The sequence below is a fragment of the Schistocerca piceifrons genome, chromosome X (assembly GCF_021461385.2).
Source record: "Schistocerca piceifrons isolate TAMUIC-IGC-003096 chromosome X, iqSchPice1.1, whole genome shotgun sequence".
Classification (NCBI taxonomy): Eukaryota; Metazoa; Arthropoda; class Insecta; order Orthoptera; family Acrididae; genus Schistocerca; species Schistocerca piceifrons.
In genome coordinates, this window is record NC_060149.1 from 216,993,478 (window position 1) to 217,013,416 (window position 19,939).

General features: G+C 39.5%; 1 protein-coding gene across 1 annotated transcript in view; it reads left to right on the top strand.

Moving 5' to 3' along the window:
- The window catches only part of LOC124721343 (delta-1-pyrroline-5-carboxylate dehydrogenase, mitochondrial-like), a 115,105-nt gene that overhangs the window by 63,741 nt on the left and 31,425 nt on the right, over positions 1-19,939 (top strand). Inside the window, 2 exon segments of the mRNA XM_047246266.1 lie at positions 5,410-5,632; positions 17,015-17,193. Coding sequence (XP_047102222.1) covers positions 5,410-5,632; positions 17,015-17,193 — 402 coding nt within the window.

The window sequence follows — 19,939 nt, forward strand, 5'->3', positions numbered from 1 at the left end:
ATGCACTAATTCACAGAAATGATATGGGTTTTTATTGAAACTGAAAACAAGTGCAAAAAACTGGTCAACTGATGGGGCTGGACAGCAACACATCAGTGACACCGCATGAGAATTGTGTATAAAATGAGCCGTATTGAAAGAGGTAGTCAGATGTGCCAGCAGTTGCAGCATGGTGACTTTACCAGAAAAGGCATGATTTTGCTCCATCCAAGCTCTCTTGCACACTTTATTTGGTGGGGATCACATGCTCAGCCACCACTTCCATTGTGCTTGGCCTCCCCGATCCCCAGACTTGAGTCTGTGTAATTATTGGTTGTAGGGCTACCTCAAGTCGCAAGTCTGCCATGATTGTCCAATCTCATTGGAGATGCTAAAAGACAGTATCTGACAGCAATTTATCACCATACCTACTGATATCCTGTACAGTGCTGTTCACAACATAGTCCCTGGACTACAGTTATTGTTGATGAATGATGGCTGACATGTTGAGTATTTGTTAAAAAGAACATCATCTTTGTTAAAAATGAATTGTTATGCTAGCTATTGCTTCTGTAGCATATGAAGCACCTTCTTTTTGTCATTTTGTGCTCTTTATGTGGATTTGACGAAACACCCATGTTATTTGAAGCATTTATGTCTATATAAAATTTTACGATATCTGGTTTAATCCAGTTAATAAGAGCCTCAGATCTCGACATTGAGTAATCTTAAGTTAATGTCTTTGCTTCACCACATGCTGCACCACCACATTGCAACCATCTTCTACCAAATACAATGTTTGGAATGAAATACGAATCTTCTTAATCCACTATTATCTCCATACTGCAGGAGACTGGTCAGTGATCTTTTTCTGTGGGCAAAACTTCTGATAAGAAATCTTAAATTTTGGTTTGAGATCTCATTCTTTTTTTTTAGCTTCCTTAGTTATTCCTCCAAAATTCCCATTTTCCCAATACCTGAAACTTGATTTATCACCCAGTCAAGAATTTCTATCAAAAGCAGATTCTTCAGTCATTCAAGCATATCTTCATGCAACATACTCAAATGATCACAGTAAACTTGCAGATCAGCAGCATGAATTCCATTCTTTTTATCTAACACCGAGAGGCTTGGAAATCAGTATAACTCTCAACAGCCTAGGTTTCTCTTGAACGAAGCCAAGTTTGAAACAAATATTGAGCTCACAGATGTGGCTTTGAGAAGACTGGTTTTGTTACCCCGCAGTTGGACCTTAATTTTATTAACTTTTGCAAACAGACCTGACAAGTATGCAACATCATGTCTGATCACTTTTAATACTTCACCAAGCAATGAATTCTTTCTTTCAAGAAACTCCACAACAATATCAAAGAGTTCATAAAATATCCTAGCACAGTTGCCTTTTGATAGACATTTAACTTTTGTATGCTCATCACAGTGCAGCCAAAAAAGTCTGTCATTGAGAGCTTTGGATTTAATTTTATTCACTGCAGCAATGACAGTTTAAAATGATTTGTAAGAACAGTCACTTAGGTTTCTTGCCACTAAATGTTGGTGATGAATAACAAAGTGAATTCTAAACCCACCCAGAACAGCTTTCTTCATTGGGTTTTCCTTCTTTCTGAAGAATTGTTCAATACCACACCATATATTGATTCTCCTTTGGTGTCTAGTAGCCTTGCAAATAGTAGCTCATGAACCAAGCTTTTACATCCTTTTTAAGGCACATACAAGCTAAAGGTAAAGATGCAGACTCTGGTAAAATTGACTCAAGTTGTAATGCAAAATCAACCATTCTAAGTGTAGAGTATAACATGCTTTCTGTGTTATGAACCATTTCATCTGTTTGCCTTTGCACAGAACTGGTGCTCAGTAGTGTAGTCTTGATTATCCTCTATGGTGACTTACTTAACACAGATTGCAGTACTTCACCAACACATAGTAGGATGAATCCCATACCTATTGTATGCCATTGTCCAGACTTAGTTGTCAACAATGAAATACTGTATGCTGCAAGTAAACCATCAGTATTTTGCTGTGAACCCTTGCGAAACATGTTTGAGAGAGTAGTTTGCTCCTCAAATTTATTTGGAGGGACTTAAAGAAAGTTAAATTTGTGGTCACCTTGTCAGGATGTGCCTTTCTTAGGTGTTCATTTATTGTGGAAAGCTTCATGGCCTTATTAGAGAAGACTCTTTCACATATTAGGCACACTGATAGCTGATGGTTTGTAGACCCTGGTATACATTCATATTTCTGTTACTCTGTTATATTCTGCATGTTTCTTCTTAATATCTGCAATTTCTTTTCTAAAATATTCGGCATTCGGAACTGAACTTCATAAAAAAAATTTCATTATATTTCTACAATTATAACATACTGTTATTAACATGTGGCAATCTGTGGAGAAAAAAAGAAAAAAGTTGTTTATGTTTGGGCTCTGCATCTTAATAAATTTAAAAATGTGTTACTATATCCTCAGTAGGCTATTAGGCCTATATTACAATTTTGAAACCTACCTGGCTAGTGAGCTTGAAAGGTACGATAATAAATCGTGTTGTTTCTGGCTCCTGTGCAATGCCCTCAGTCTGTTTCATTGTAGGAAAAATGTATTAAATAGAGTAGCACAAATCCAACTGGATCAGCGCAGGCAACCTGTTTTTATTTTAAGAGCAAACTTGTGTATCAGCAGTGGTTACTATTCATTATTTTGACAATTCTCATTAGATGTCAGCACCAACCAGTGGCAAAAGCTCAATGCGAGGAGGATACAGCTCAGTCGCTCCCCAACAGTCCAATATACTTTGACCGCCCGCTTGGTTGCTCCCACCACCCGCAGGATGGCAGTACTTACTACTTTGCTGTATACCAGGGAGGGTTCTCCTCATCATGAACTGCTCTACAGGGTACATACAGGGATTGGACAAAAATATGGAAACATTGCATGAAACGCATGCTTGAATTTAAATACAGATTCTAGCCAAGGCTGCATGTTGTAGCACTGTGTTTGACCACAAAAGGCTCCTGTGCAATGTCCTCAGTGTGTTGCAAGTGTCAGTTGTGGTCAAAACAGTATTCTGTATAGTTATGAGTGCATTATGTTGGAGCTAAGTGAATTCGAACATGGGCAGATTATTGGTACTCATATGGTAGGTGCTTCCATAACCAAGGGAGCCAAAGTGTTTGGTGTTTCAAGAGACACGGTATCCAAGATTTATACCGGATGCAGGGAATGCGGAAACATCACGTGCTAAGTTACAATGTGGATAAAAGTGTGGGTTAAGTGATTGTGACAGACAGCCATTAAAGAGGATTGGGACACAAAATAGAGGATGACAGCTGCAAAAGTCACTGCAGAACTGAATGTCACACTCAGGAACCCTGTCAGTGCCAAAACACCATGAAGGGAGCTCCAGAAGCAGGGCAGTCTTGAATTCCAAACCTGCTCATCAGTGATGAAAATGCCCGTTATGGGGACATTTGGTCGGATGAGTGTCATTTGGTCGTGTGAGTCTTGTTTCACACTGTTTGCAACTTCTCGCCTAATTTACATTCCAAGAGTGAAACATGGTGGGGGTGCAGTGGTGATTTGGGCAGCTGTCTGTGATGTTCCATGGGCTCCATGGTTACCCTGCAAGGTCAGATTACTGCCAAGGATTATGTGACCATTTTGGCTGGTCATGTCCATCCATGGTACAATGTTTGTTCTCAGTGGTGATGCAATGTTCCAAAATGACAAGGTCCCTGTTCACACAGCATGCATAATCCAGAACTGGTTGTGTGCATATGAGGGTGAAGTGATTTCGTTTGTTCTGCAGTAGTCGGGCACTAACGGGGATGAATGTGTGGGTGCATTATTGTGATGCAGGAGCCATAAGTTGTCTTCCCACCATTCAGGTTGTTTCCTTCACACATTTTCTCGCAGGTGTTGCAGTAGTTCTCAATGGTACCATTGATTAACAGTTTGTCCTTGCGACACGAATTCATGATGAACTAATCCTTCAACGTCAAAGAAAACTATCAGCATGGCTTTGACATAAGACCTGACCTGAACTGACTTGACGAGCTTTTTTTTGTCTTTGAGAACCTTTCCCAACCCACTGTGTAGATGGGACCTTGGTCTCACCATCATATCCATAGACCCATGTCTCATCACCAGTTATGATTCTCTTAAGGAATATCTCATTCTCATTTGTGCAATCCAAAAGCTCTTCACAGATTGTGAGGCATAGGTCTTTCTGATCTTTACTCATGAGCAGTGGGACGAACTTAGTGCCAACACGATGCATTCCAAGGTTCTGTGTCAGGATTTCATGACATGATCCAACTGAAATGTCACATTCTTCTGAAGACAATCAGTCTTTGATTGGCCTGCGCAATTTCATTGGTGTTCCAGATATGAGCATCCATCGGTAAACATCGAAGGGTGTCCTGAGTGAAGGTCACCTTCAACTTCCGTCCAGCCATTTTTAAACCATGTGAACCATTTGTAACACTGAGTATGGCTTAAGGAATCAGTACCACAGGCTTCCTGCATCATTTGGTGTGTCTCTGCAAATGTTTTCTTGAGTTTCATGCAAAATTTAACGCAGATGCATTGCTCCTCTAACTCTGCCATCTCGAAATTTGCAAACTCAGCGACACAACGTTCTACTCAATACAGCACTGAAAAATAACTGACATGCAACAATGAAACATCTGGCAGTTACACATTATATTAGTGTGAAATTATAAATGTCCAGAATTTTTTGAACAGGTCTCGTATATTAATATTCTGATATTTGTTTCATACAACCCATTTGGGATTAAAACTGTTATCCTCCAATGACTGGAAGAACATTCTGAACAATATATTCTTGCATCGAAGTACCACTGCTAATTGTATATAAAGATATTACATGCCACAATACTCCAGAACTAGATTTTTAGCAAATATTGTGGAATCTTCCTTAAACTTTCAACTTTTTGGGGCACAATGAAATTTTGAATATCTCTTTCATTCCTTTTGTCACAGCTTTCATATGTATCTGCTAGCCTCACTTTTTATCCTCATACTCTGTGCACCCATCATTTTACTTCAATTTTTCTCTGTTCTGCTTCATCTTCTGATTGTTCTTACTTTTAGTTGTAAGCTGTAAATAAATATTTGTGACAATCTATCCACCTTTAGAGTGTTTAGTTATATATGAAGCAGCATTGATAAGTTACATAGGTCTTAAGTAAAATGCCCCAGGTGTCATTCATTCATAATAGCTATATGGTAGCAATAAAAGAACAAAAAAGACCATAAAAATAATGGTAGTTACTCTGTATTTTGTATTTTTTTCATTTCCATTCCATACATTTTTTAATAAAATGCTGTTACATATAAAGTGATTTTCCTCATAGCATTCTGATAAAAGAGATTTTTTTTTTTTTTTTTTTTTTCAGGACATTCGAGGTACTTTGGAAACTTGTCGGCAATAATGTAAGCCGTTACAAGAGTTACCCACGATTGATTGGTGAATGTGGTGGTAAAAATTTCCACTTCATTCATCCAAGTGCTGATGTTGAGTCTGCGTCCCTTCAGACTATCCGTTCAGCATTTGAGTACCAGGGACAGAAGTGTTCCGCTTGTTCACGACTCTATGTGCCTGCATCATTGTGGCCGAAGGTAAAGCTAATTATGCCTTAAAATAATCAATGATGTAAACTTGTAATTATACAAATATCTGTAGCATTTAAGTAACAGTTGAAGTGACCCAGGAAAACCATATTTAAATAAAAATAAAATAAAAATCTAGATCAAGTCCAGGTCATATTATCCATTAGCAGATTTCCACTTGCTATACATGGAAATTCCCCCCTTCCTTTCTGTTTTCTTCCAGGGTGGCAGATTTGTTGCCACTCACTTCCTGTGAACTCCAGTAATGACTTTTGCAGCTTTAATACATAAATATTCTGAAATGGTTGTGGAGAAATGTCTGAAAACCCTGTCATGGCCAGCTTTCATCCCAGAAAGTAGGCCATTAAGTGGACCATTGGATTTAACAGCAAAGGTCAAGTCCTTGCCTGACCTTCCACATGTAGGTTTTCCATGGTTTGTCTAAGTTATTGAAGCTACATGCCCGGATGATTGCTTTAAAAAAGAACATTAGCTGAATTCCTTCTGAAATTGTATCCAATCTGAGCTTGTACTCAAGCCTTAATGATGTTCTGTTCATGGGCTGGTCCACTTGTTTACTATAGCTGATTAAATGTAATGTCTGTCTTTTCTCCACAGCCTTTTTTGGATAAGTGCAGCAGGTGGTTGAAATGTTAATAGAAGTTTAGTGGACATGTGGGTGATACCATCTTAAGGTACTGTAACCCGCCTCCCCCTCCCCCCCCCCCCTTTTGTGGTTAGAGTGTTAAGAAGATATAACATTGACATGGAAGCACTCTCCACGACACAGCTTCTTATGTATGCAAAAGACTACCAATGAGCATCAAATACATGGAATGGGCTTTGCTATCAAGAACAAGCTTCTCAGGCACCTGGCTGAGCTTCCAACTGAGCATAATGAATGCTGTATGACATTAAGATATTGACTGGGTGGTAAATAACATGCCACAGTATGCCCCCACTCTTAGATTATGATGATGATATCAGAGAAACATTCCATTCAGATCTGGATGACATTGTATCAAATATCAGTTGCCAAGTCAAAATAATCTTACTTGGCAATATTAATGCTAAAGTAGGGACCACAAAGTGTGAAGTGATGTAATTGGCAAGGGCGTAGATGGCAGTGACATTAGACTCTTCTCAAAACGTGCTTAACATGGATTAACAAGTACCAACACCATCTTTTGACAAAAGTATCACTTCAAAACAGCATGGTAGCAACCTCGATCAAAGCAGTGGTATCTCGTTGACTACGTGATAGTCCACAGGAAAGATCTACAGGAAGTTTTCATCACGAAAACGACTGGAACTAATGACATTTGGACAGACCATGAACTTCCTAGATCCGTCATGCATTTGTCTCTATCCCCTCAAGAGGAGGAAACGAGAAGAGCTGTAACCACACACGATTCCAAAAAGCTTGGTAAGTCAGAATATGCTTCTCGGTACAGAAAGTGTTGAAGGAATTTCTTGATGTAATGCAGCAGTGGAAGAGCTTGGAGACCATCATTCTGGATGTTTGCAAAGAAACGGGATATAAAAATGGGAAACATCAGAACTGGTTCAACAGAAAGGTGATGAAATTGAAGCATTAATATCAGAGAACAGGAAAGCCTTTTATGTGTGGCCTTCTGTCTTGCCAAAGGAGATTTACAAGTAACTATCCATGTGTTCAAGAATGTGTGGTGGATAACAATAGCGATATTTTGCAAACAAAAGTATGGGACAGTTCTTCCAAGGCACAGAAGCAATTTATGGTCCCACGACCTTCTACAAAAGATCACTTAGGTTTAGTAAGAAGAGTGCACTGCTAAAAGATCAGTGTCTAAAAGATCAGTGCTCCATGATGAATGGGTGGAAAGAACATCTACAAGACCCGAATCAGTACTAGATGAAGTGTTTTATTAAGCAGGCAAAGGAACATGAGGCCACAGGTCATGATAGTACCCCATCAGAAGCTCAAAGAGGATGGTGAGGAATTCCTAAGACATATCCAGGAACTTATTGTCAAAACTTGTACCACTGAAGAAATGTCTCCTGATTTAAGAAACTGCAGTAACTGCTGGGGAATATAGTAACTGTCTGCCTTTGGAAAGCTAATGGCTTGAATTCTCACAGATTGTGCTATTCCCTTTGTGGAAGATTTGCTACCAGAGAGCCAGTGCAGCTTCCGGGTATTAGCAGCATATCAGCTTCAAGAAAAATGCAGAGAACAAGATAGACCTCTTTACATTGCCTTTATTGGCCGTGCTAAAGCATTTGACATGGAAAACTAGAGCTTCGTGGAAGCTTGTAGCTCTGTATGGTTTTCAACAGAAATTTATTACTATCTTGAAACTAATTTACACACACATCACATCAACTCTGCTAGGGAGTGATTCCATATCAGTACCAGTATTAAGTAACAATGTGTGATTATCCCAACATTTTTTTCCCTGTGTGTTGCCATTGTCATGCAGCTCAGGGGGCAAAACTCAGACTTTTGATAACACAACCTTGATTCACTGCCAGGTCAGTTGAAGCACTGCTAGTTTATCAATTATTTCTCATATTGCTTTCTTATTGGGCAATTTAAAGTCTTTCATATTTCCTTTCTTTTTGCAGTAAACAGAAGGTGACTTCATTGCATTGTGTTCCTAATAAAGACTTCGTGTGTGCATTCCACTTTTCAAATTGCATTGTAAATATGTTTCTCATATTCTACCTAATTTTTGCTCACATGCGTAATATTGAGCGAGGAGAATGATTCCATGATAGTTTTGGTCTCATATAAAACAGAAGCTGGTTTCATCGCATGGTGTTCTATGGACTCGCTTATATTTGTTCCTTCTTATGAGTCTGTGCTCGATTTAAATGCATTATAATTATATTGCTCGTATTCTCCTTTATTTTTATTACTATCCATTTCTCATACTTTTTCAATGGAGAAGTCCATATTAGAAACTTTTGGCAGAATTGGCATTCAACTTTATTCAGGGTGTATACACCCTGAGACAAATGGGAACTCTGGGAGAAAACTGGGAATATTTTCATTGGGGAAAACCCTGGGAATTTTTTATTGTTTTAGTTCTGAGTTAAATTTTTGTACTTTTGACTGGTAAGAACTGATATTCTAACAATTTTACTTTAGCCTGCTACTGCAGTATACTACTGCAGCAATAAAACAAACTAGAGAAAAACACCAAAATAAAACTTAAGTTGCAAAGAAAATGTGCCATTTACAACAACAAAATATAGCACACACACACACAAGCATCTGCTGACAGCAAAATGTGTCAAAAGGCAATAGGATGAAGATATGCAATACTATGTAACAACAAAGTGCTTTTGATGTCATGACTGTTTACATTTCTAACAGGTCATGGGAAAAAATTGCAAATGATGGTTTGAAAAGCTTTACTTTCAGAGTTGCCCCCATGAACCATGGACCTTGCCGTTGGATGATTGACTGATCTGGCTTTGTAACACTAACCAAAACGGCCTTGCTGTGCTGGTACTGCAAATGGCTGAAAGCAAGGGGAAACTACAGCTATAATTTTTCCCGAGGGCATGCAGCTTTACAGTATGGTTAAATGATGATGACGTCCTCTTGGGTAAAATATTCCGGAGGTAAAATAGTCTCCCATTCAGATCTCTGGGTGGGGACTACTCAGGAGGATGTCGTTATCAGGAGAAAGAAAACTGGTGTTCCGTGGGTCGGAGTGTGGAATGTCAGCTCCCTTAATCGGGCAGGTAGGTTAGAAAATTTAAAAAGGGAAATGGATAGGTTAAAGTTAGCTATAGTGGGAATTAGTGAAGTTTGGTGGCAGGAGGAACAAGACTTCTGGTCAGGTGAATACAGGGTTATAAATACAAAACCAAATAGGGGTAATGCAGGAGTAGGTTTAATAATGAATAAAAAAATAGGAATGTGGGTAAGCTACTACGAACAGCATAGTGAATGCATTATTGTGGCCAAGATAGATACGAAGCCCACGCCTACCACAGTAGTACAAGAGATTGATGAAATGTATGATGAGATAAAATAAATTATTCAGATACTGAAGGGAGACGAAATTTTAATAGTCATGGGTGGCTGGAATTCGATAGCAGGAAAAGGGAAAGGATTATATAAGATGAACATGAACAAAAGCAAAACGAGGATAATGGAATGTATTTTAATTAAATCGGGCGTTGCTGAAGGAATCAGATTAGGAAATGAGAAAAAGTAGTAAATGAGTTTTGCTATTTGGGGAGCAAAATAACTGATGATGGTCAAAGTAGAGAGAGTATAAAATGTAGACTGGTGATGGCAAGGAAAGCGTTTCTGAAGAAGAGAAATTTGTTAAAATCAAGTATAGATTTAACTGTCAGGAAGTCATTTCTGAAAGTATTTATGTGGAGTGTAGCCATGTATGGAAGTGAAACATGGACGGTAAATAGTTCAGACAAGAAGAGAATAGAAGCTTTCGAAACGAGGTGCTACAGAAGAATTAGATGGGTAGATCACATAACTAATCAGGACGTATTGAATAGAATGGAGAGAAGAGAAATTTGTGGGACAACTTGACTAGAAGAAGGGATTGATTGGTAGGACATATTCTGAGGCATCAAGGGATCACCAGTTTAGTATTGGAGGGCAGCGTGGAGGGTAAAAGTCGTAGAGGCAGACCAAGAAATGAACACACAAAGCAGATTCAGAAGAATGTAGGTTACAGTAGGTACTGTGAGATGATGAAGCTTGCACAGGATAGAGTAGCATGGAGAGATGCATCAAACCAGTCTCTGGACTGAAGACCACAAGAACAAACAACTTTCAGTGTAAGTTTCCTTTTAGGCAAGGCAAATTATGTTATGTATGAGACTGTATGATGAATGTATTAAATTGCGGATCATTTGACTCTCATTCAAAATTTAACACTTTGAGGAACTTAGGAAAATTTTGGGTCCAAAGGACCAACCATCTATACCATTATTTAAAATTTTAGTGGTGCAGCTGTGCTTTATATATTTTAAAGTGTAACACACCCTAAAAAGACCAAGCTTCAAGGTTAGATTTTCATATTTCTTTTAGTTCTTTCCTAGATAATAAATCACGCAACAACACGGCAAAAATTATAACTATCCCTAAAAATGTGTGAGGTGAATTCTTGAGCAATTTCACATGGAAAGGTCAAAGTGCTCGACAGAATGTGTATTCGGTCAGGTAACCCATGAAAAGTTCTGTGCACAGTTAAAGCTCAGCTTTCCATGTAACTGTACTGTATATATTTTAATGTAAACCATTAACTTTTCCTAATTGTGTGTTCACACTCCTTTAACAATCATGTTGCTATAGGCTGACTACATTATGTGTCCTGTGCTTAGAACATCTATGAAGGTCATGTGACATGCAATCTCAATTTCAGTGCTTCGGAAGCTAGTGTGCTGTATTTGATGGAATTAGTTTTTTTTTCCCCCTTAAAATGCTAGAATGTTCTACGCCCATGTATAAAACCTATACCATTCAAAGGACTGATAAGTTTTACAGCTCCAAGGGAAAGTATATTGTCAATTAACATGGAAAATATATGCTTTTGCCTGGAATATAGTGTTGTTTCACCCAGGAATAATTGTATTTTAACCAGGAAAAGTCCAGGAATATTTTTTTCTTGTCTGCATATACGCCTTGTTATTCAGTCTCTTCACTGAGTGAGTATGGAATTCTGCTTTGAATGGCGCTGTGTCTTGTCACTGACACGGGAACATTTCCAGTTGTAAATATATGATCTTGATAAAACTTGGCAGGTGTGTAAAGGGGGCAAAATAATGCAACACAGTTTTTTTCGTTTTTGCCCAGTTTCACTTTTAAGATGTAATACACACCATGAATGGTAATTTAGCATATTAGGTTTAGAGGGAATAACTCCATAACCATGATGGATAAAAAAATGTGTTTTGTATAAAAGTTGAGTCATAATTAATGTTCTTGAAAACTGTCTAATTAGCTTTTGCAATAATTTTAAATTTTCCCAAATACCTCACCAGCATTAATTAATTTTGAAAAATAAAAACTTTTGTTACAACATAATATAAAGAAGCTTTCATGCCACATCCATCCATGTGTAATAAACCAGGTTTCTGAAACACCTTTTTTGTAAATACGCTGTACACGGTGTGATGTTGGAGTATTCTCAACATACCTAATTAAAATATCTAAATGTTCATTATTATTTGTTTTACTTATTTTCATTTCATGTTTTAAGTTGTTGTTTTATGTTTTAAGTTTGTGTTTTTTGTTTTTAGTATACCATTTCTCATATGTATATTTTGTTAATTCAGAACAATAAGAAACTCATTATTATGATACAATATCATTACAATAATGATAATCTGTAAAAAAATGCTTAAAACATAACATTTTTTTACACAATGGACACAAAATCAACAAAATTTCTTCACGTAATACGTATGATGGACAACACAATAGAAAACAAAATTCAGCAGGGTTTGCTCATAGTGGCAGCCTATCATTGAAATATCCAGATTTATTTCAGTCATATTTTAGTATGGAAAACCTTGGCAAAGATAATTGATTATGTACTAGCCACTGCAGCTTGATTATATTGTTTCTCAAGTGGAGATTTGACATAATCATTCACCAGAACTATATCTGAAAATCTTCATGTTCTCCCAAGATCGAATGCCATATACGCACATCAAAAAAAGTTTTGTATGACCTCGATTCCGAGAGTTCCAGAACCTGTACAAAAAATTGGAATAGAAATCAACATAAACATTTCCGCCCTTTTTATTGCTCATGAAAACCACACATTGGACATTGTACCACCATACAGCGGGACCTTCAGAGGTGGTGGTCCAGATTGCTGTACACACCGGTACCTCTAATACCCAGTAGCATGTCTTCTTGCATTGATTCATGCCTGTATTCATCATGGCATACTATCCACAAGTTCATCAAGACACTGTTGGTCCAGATTGTCCCACTCCTCAACGGCGATTTGGCGTAGATCCCTCAAAGTAGTTGGTGGGTCTCGTCGTCCATAAACAGCCCTTTTCAAACTATCCCAGGCATGTTCGATAGGGTTCATGTCTGGAGGACATGCTAGTCACTCTAGTCGAGTGATGTCGTTATCCTGAAGGAAGTCATTCGCAAGATGTGCATGATGGGGGCACGAATTGTCATCCATGAAGATGAATGCCTCCCCAATATGCTGCCGATATGTTGCACTATCGGTTGGAGGATGGCATTCACGTATCGTACAGCCATTACGGCGCCTTCCATGACTGCTAGCGGCGTATGTCGGCCCCACATAATGCCATCCCAAAACAGCAGGGAACCTCCACCTTGTTGCACTCGCTGGACTGTGCGTCTAAGGCATTCAGCCTGGCTGATTTGCCTCCAAACACGTCTCCAACGATTGTATGGTTGAAGGCATATGTGACACTCATTGGTGAAGAGAATGTGATGCCAATCCTGAGTGGTCCATTCGTCATGTTGTTGGGCCCACCTATACCGTGCTGCTTGGTGTTGTCGGGAGTGAAGTTGCGCATCATGCAGCCTATTGTGCACAGTTTGAGTCTTAACACAAGGCAGCACATCGCCACCAATGCTGAGCACTGTTCTTGTCTTGCTGCAATTACGAAATCTGCTTTCGACGCACGTCTAAACATGCCAATGCAGACGTCTTGTCCCGTCTTCCTGTGCGTCCTGATCCTGGCTTTGATTGTGAAGAATTGCTTTGCTTCTGTCTTGATATGGAAATGCAGGCTGCATTTGGAAGTTTCCCAATTACGAGCTCATGCATTGCAGCTGCTGTTGCCACTGACCCAGTTCTCTGCAAGGTGGTTCAGTTTGTTCAACAGGGCTTGCCAGATAAACCACCACGTCGGGCTTCGGACCCTCTGTGCAACTATTTTTCCTTACATTATCGCCCCTGTTTTTGACAGAGTTTTGCTGTTGGTCACAGAAGACCTTACTCTCCCAGAGTCGTCATTCCCACTTCATTATGGTATGACGTACACCTTCTCCAAAGCCATTGGGGAGTTAGCTAGGAGACTTCTTCCTCCCCTCCCCCCCCCTCCCCCCCCTCCCCCCCTCCCCCCCTTCCAGGTATTGATGGAGAAATTGTCTGTTTTGTTGTGGCTTGTGAGTGGTGTGCCTAACAACAAGCAGCTCCCAGGGCTTCTCTGTCCCCGTGGCCTACTCCATGCCAGCTGTGGGAATGCATTCATGTAGACTTTGCGGGTCCTTTCTTGAATTCCTGTTGGCTCTTGATTGTGGATGCATTTTCCCAATTTCCTTTTTTGGTACAGTTTTAAGGGTTTGTTTTCTATTGTGGGATTGCCTTGTGACTTAGTTTCTAATAATGGGCCCCAGTCTGTTCCTCACACTTTTCAATTGTTTCATTCCCATCACTGCATTGGTCATCTTATGCCTCCGCGATTCCACCAGCAGTACAGTGGTGCGGTAGAAATACTAATGGGTATGGTGAAGTCCCAAATGAAAAGGTTTGTTATGGATTTTTTGCCAGATGATGCCCTTCTCCATTTTCTGAGCACCTATTACTTCACGCCTATGGGAGAGCAGAGCCCGGCTGAGATGCTTCATGGCCAGCAGCCATGCACACTCCTCCACCTTCTGCGGCCTGCGCAGCACCTGCCACTGGTGGGTTCATCTGGCTACTTAGTGCCGGGATCGCCAGTGTCGGCACAAGACTTCAGGAGCTGGCCCAAGTGGATACTGGCTACGTTTGTCCACCACCGAGGACACTGTCTGTGTGACATCCATATGGCTGATGATTTAGTGGCGTGCACCTTGATGAGTTGCCAGAAGCTACTGGTTTGTGGGTTCTGCCCCTGTCACCATAGCGTGCCCCACTGCCCTCCACCCCAAGCCCACCATCACCTGCTGTGGAGCCACCCTTGTTACACTGGCTGCTGACTCCAGTGCGGCACCCAGGGTTTCCAGCTTCCCAGTTCTGGGTGACAGTCCATCTCCCACCTCAGGTCCGTTACTGCAGCCCCTTGTTCTGATCGGGCCGCTCCACCAGCCCCCCTCTCCAGTATCACATCAGTCGTCATCGATGGGGAGTGGGTTCCCATCCTGTCGTCCCTGCACTGGGACTTGCTGATGATGACGTTGAAATGGCAATGACTTCCTCCTCTCCGGCGCTGTCATCAGGTGCCGCGTGCCCTCGTGCGAGCCCACAAGCCTGCATCCCCTCACATTCTGACCCTGTGCTCCGATGGCCGCCTGGCACATTGTCCCACCCCCTCTGCACCGGCTGCTGCCACTCCGGACCCAATGAATGTGTCTCGTCAGGCCACTGGCATCTCCTCCGTCGCCTGGCTGTCCACTTCACACGAGGCAGAGGTATGTGATATCTTGCAACTAGTGCATGTGTGCCGAGTGTGATGTCGCTGCAAGCACATTTGAATTGGCCACCAACTGTATCAGTGTGGACTGGCCTTTGGAGGTCACCAGCGGAAGGCATGGTCTCCACTGTGGTGTCTGCCAGTGACTCAAGCATACGTAGGCATGGAACAGTGCTAACTGGTCTCTCTTGTGTGTCTTTCCAGTGTGCTGTTCACATCAGTGTACTGTGTCTTGTTACATGGTGATCCATGGAAATGTGTTTTCCATTGTAGTTGAGTGCTTCATGTGAAAAGCCATATTTGGATTACTTTGGACCAGCCTCGTTTACTGAATAGTTACTACAGTTGCAATGGTCAATCACCACTTGAGACACAATATAGTGAAGCTGCAGTCCTAGCTCATAATCAGTTCTCTTTGTCAAGGTTTTCCAATGTACAGGGTTATTACAAATGATTGAAGCGATTTCACAGCTCTACAATAACTTTATTATTTGAGATATTTTCACAATGCTTTGCACACACATGCAAAAACTCAAAAAGTTTTTTAGGCATTCACAAATATTCGATATGTGCCCCTTTAGTGATTCGGCAGACATCAAGCCGATAATCAAGTTCCTCCCACACTCGGCGCAGCATGTCCCCATCAATGAGTTCGAAAGCATCGTTGATGCGAGCTCGCAGTTCTGGCATGTTTCTTGGTAGAGGAGGTTTGAACACTTCACCATTAAGAAAAAATGTTGCTACATCACTGAAAACAAGTTTCGCACTGAACGCATCCTCTTCCATGAGCTGTTGCAACCGCACCGAAAATTAAAAGCGTTTGACTTCGTCATCGGGTGTCAGGGCTTGTAGCAATTGTAAATGGTAAGGCTTCTGCTTTAGCCTTTTCCGTAAGATTTTCCAAACCGTCGGCTGTGGTACGTTTAGCTCCCTGCTTGCTTTATTCGTCAACTTCCGCGGGCTACGCGTGAAACTTGCCCGCACGCGTTCAACCGTTTCTTCGCTAACTGCAGGCCGACCCGTTGATTTCCCCTTACAGAGGCATCCAGAAGCTTTAAACTGCGCATACCATCGCCGAATGGAGTTAGCAGTTGGTGGATCTTTGTTGAACTTCGTCCTGAAGTGTCGTTGCACTGTTATGACTGACTGATGTGAGTGCATTTCAAGCACGACATACGCTTTCTCGGCTCCTGTCGCCATTTTGTCTCACTGCACTCTCGAGCGCTCTGGCAGCAGAAACCTGAAGTGCGGCTTCAGCTGAACAAAACTTTGAGTTTTTCTACGTATCTGTAGTGTGTCGTGACCATATGTCAATGAATGGAGCTACAGTGAATTTATGAAATCGCTTCAATCATTTGTAATAGCCCTGTACTTGAATATGCTTGATATAAATCAGGATATTTAGTTGATCGCCCGCCAATATTATCAAACCCTGCTGAATTTTGTTTTATATTGTGTTGTCCATCGTTAGTGTTATGTAAAGAAGTTTTGTTCATTTTATGTGCATGGTGTAGAAGAATGTTATGTTTTCAGCACTTGTGTACAGATTATCATTACTGTGATGATTTTGTATCATAAAAATGAGTTACCTATTATTTTGAATTAACAAAATACACATATGTATAACTATAAACTAAAGACAAAAAAGAATTTAGAATATAAAATAACAACTTAAAACATGAAACAAAAGAATCATAATGAGAATTTAGATTTTTAATTAGGTATTTTGAATATGCTCTGACACACACTGTGTACACCGTATTTACCAAAAATAGTGTTTCAGAAACCAGTTTTATTTCACATGGGTGAATGTGACATGAAAGCTTCTTTAATTTATGTTAGAACAGAAGTTTTTATTTTTAAAATTGTAATGGTGGTGGGGTATTTTGGAAAATTATAAATTATTAAAAAAAGATCATTAATTACATTTCAACTTTCGGAAAAAAGACATTAGTTAAGAATATATATATTCACCAGTGTTGTGGCTTGATGAATTAATACAAAGCTTTTATTTATTTCCATTCTTTGCAGATTAAGTCAAGACTTCTTGAAGTTCGGGATCAGATAAAAGTTGGAGATCCTGCAGACTTCAAATCATTCATGGGTGCTGTAATCGATGAGAATGCATTTAAGAGAATCAAATCGTACATAGATTTAGCAAAGAAGGAGTCTTCCACAACAATCATTGCTGGAGGAGATTATTCAGATGAGTAAGAACTAACTTCATTGTTTTTTACTGGTCTAGTACAAGAACATAACAAATTATTATTTCCTCATAGAAAATTCAATAAAGATTTATTATTTCACTCCATAATTCATAACTGTGCAACACAGATGACCAATTATTCATTATTATCATTAATGTTGGAGTGCATGTACCTGTTTTTAGAGGGCCTTTGATTGGAAAATAGCTTTTTTCAATCCTTGATTGCAAAACTAAAGTTATTGTCTGGGGAACACTTACAAATTTTTAAAAGAATTTATATTCGTTTACAACCCTGGTGTTAGATCTTCGTATCCCTAAGGGGCCTCACGACTCTTTCGTGAGTTTGTGCATGGTGAACACGGGGCCCCAAGGTGTTGCGGTACATACCATATTTGCCTGATAATAAGACGACACTAAATGTAAGACAACCTCCCCCTCCCCCCTTTTTTTACAAGGCTCCTTGAGAAAAATATATTTTTTAACATATTATGACCAAGTGAAATTAGAAACTTTTATTGACGTAAGGCAGCTTCTTAAGAAATTAACATTACACTCATTCTTATGTCATTTATTGATTGTCTACATTTTGATAGTACAAGGAGACATAAAATAAAGAAAAAGAAATTGTTTACATTAATTTTTATATTCACTGCCTTTTCTGTTTACTTAGCCTGTCATCTATGATGTCACTGTTTTTAATCATCATCATCCTAATGTGACAGCTGTGAAACTTATATCTTTATTGTCACAAATATTTGGCTGTTTATCTCAAATATATTATGATCTCCAAGGTTGTGGGTACATAACTGTTTTTCTGAAAACATTGCGGATGTCACATCTATACTGGCATGAGAATGTTATAATGTCTCTTGCCTCCAAATGTACCATCTGCCTTCCATTCTCTCATTGGCTGTGTAAAAGCAGCAGCTGACAAACCACCTTTTTGTTCTCATCATACCTTACTCTGAGCATCAACAACATTGCTGCACCAAACATATAGGTATGTCATTGACCTCAATCTAGACTTTCAGCATCTCCTGCAGAAATGTATGTTATTGTTGAATTTTTGTCAAATTTTAAAGTAATTTCCATTCCAAATACAAACTTATTCAAGCAAACTGCAGTTTAAACATTGTAGATGTTCATAAAAAGCTGAAGGAAGCAGTATAGTTTCCCGCGGTTCGCAAGAGGATGACATTTTCTGCCTGCTCAGCACACTGCTTCCTGCACTTAATGTAGTTCTCAGCCAAGATGGTGTCACTGTTCCCCGTCCAAAGCTCCGTAGTGCTGTGCTTGAGCAAAAGTGAAACACAGACCGCAATGTACTCTAGTGTGCAAATCATTTGTCACAATAGTAACTAGTACATAAATAAAAGATCACAATTATGATTCAGTCCAATTCTTGAACTTTTGCTCTTTCTGCATTATAGTGGCCTCTGTTGGTACTATTTCCATGTAGAGTTTTGCCACTGTAATTTATTCTCACAATAGCAGTGGCAATCTGTTTAATGTGATTTATTTCATTTGTTAGATGTTTGATTCAGGATATTTTTTTCCTTGTTTCATGTGAATGTCACAACCTTGCTCTGAAGCTGACTAAAACCTGGTAACAGTTTTCTATGGTATTCTAACATGTGAACAACAACTGAATCATTTACAACCTACTTGCTAAACCATTACAGTTTCTCACAATCAAATAAAATACTGACTTTGGTTCAGTTTCAAGTAATGCTTTTTGAAGACCAAGATTTTTCCTTTTGAATGTTACATTTACTTAAAAAACAGCATAAATGTATGTATACAGTATTCATACATATATGAGAACTTTTATGGCAAATCTGTTCAAATACAACATAAGTTTGCAAGTTTTTAGAATAAAATTCTATTTCCTCCTGTTTCACAAAACTGTCAACTTTTAAGCAGAGCAGTGATTAGTTCATAGTTTCTCACATATCCCTTGCACTAGGACCATGAGTCAAATTCACACGGTTGTTAGAGAAAGGTCAATACTGTATCAAGTGCTTCGATATATCGGAAAATCTTGAGCCTACTCTTATGCAAGTGGCTTTGGAATTCTTCAAAATAAATTTGTACAAAACCTTAATAGCCAATGCTTCATCCATAGATGTTAGATGATTCCTATATTATTCAGTTAAACAATGTGAAAACACTGACCTCAGTAGCAGTAGTTTTATCTGCTAATATGAGGGACCCCATATTTTTCAAATGGCGAGTATAGGAAAAAATCGCATCGTATAATCAGGTAAAAATGGTACTTCCTTTCTTGTACTGCAATCTCTCATCTTCAACATCCGCACTTCTGTTTCTGATGGCGTTTTGATGTTGAACTGGCTATTTCCCTAGGTTTCACTTCTGTTCATTGGCATCTCCATTCATTTTCCTTACACCACTTTTGAGGCAAAATAATTTTGGTTTCCTTCTGAGTTTGACCTCAATCGTCAAATTCTTTTTGTGTTGTGGACGGACTGGGGAAGAATGCCTTAAGTAGCTCCTACTGCCTACAGTGTTGGTGACCCTCTGTGAAAAATAAATGCATAGACTCATGTGCAATTGAAAACCAACACAGTAATATATATGATCTGGCAGGGTCGTTACGTACCCATTCAGTAGAACCCCCTAACAATGCAGGGAATCACACTGCTGATATCGAAACTGCTAGATCCCCACACATGCCAAAAGATCAGATGTCCATCTTCCTGGGGCTTTAGGACTCTCAGCAATGGCCATCT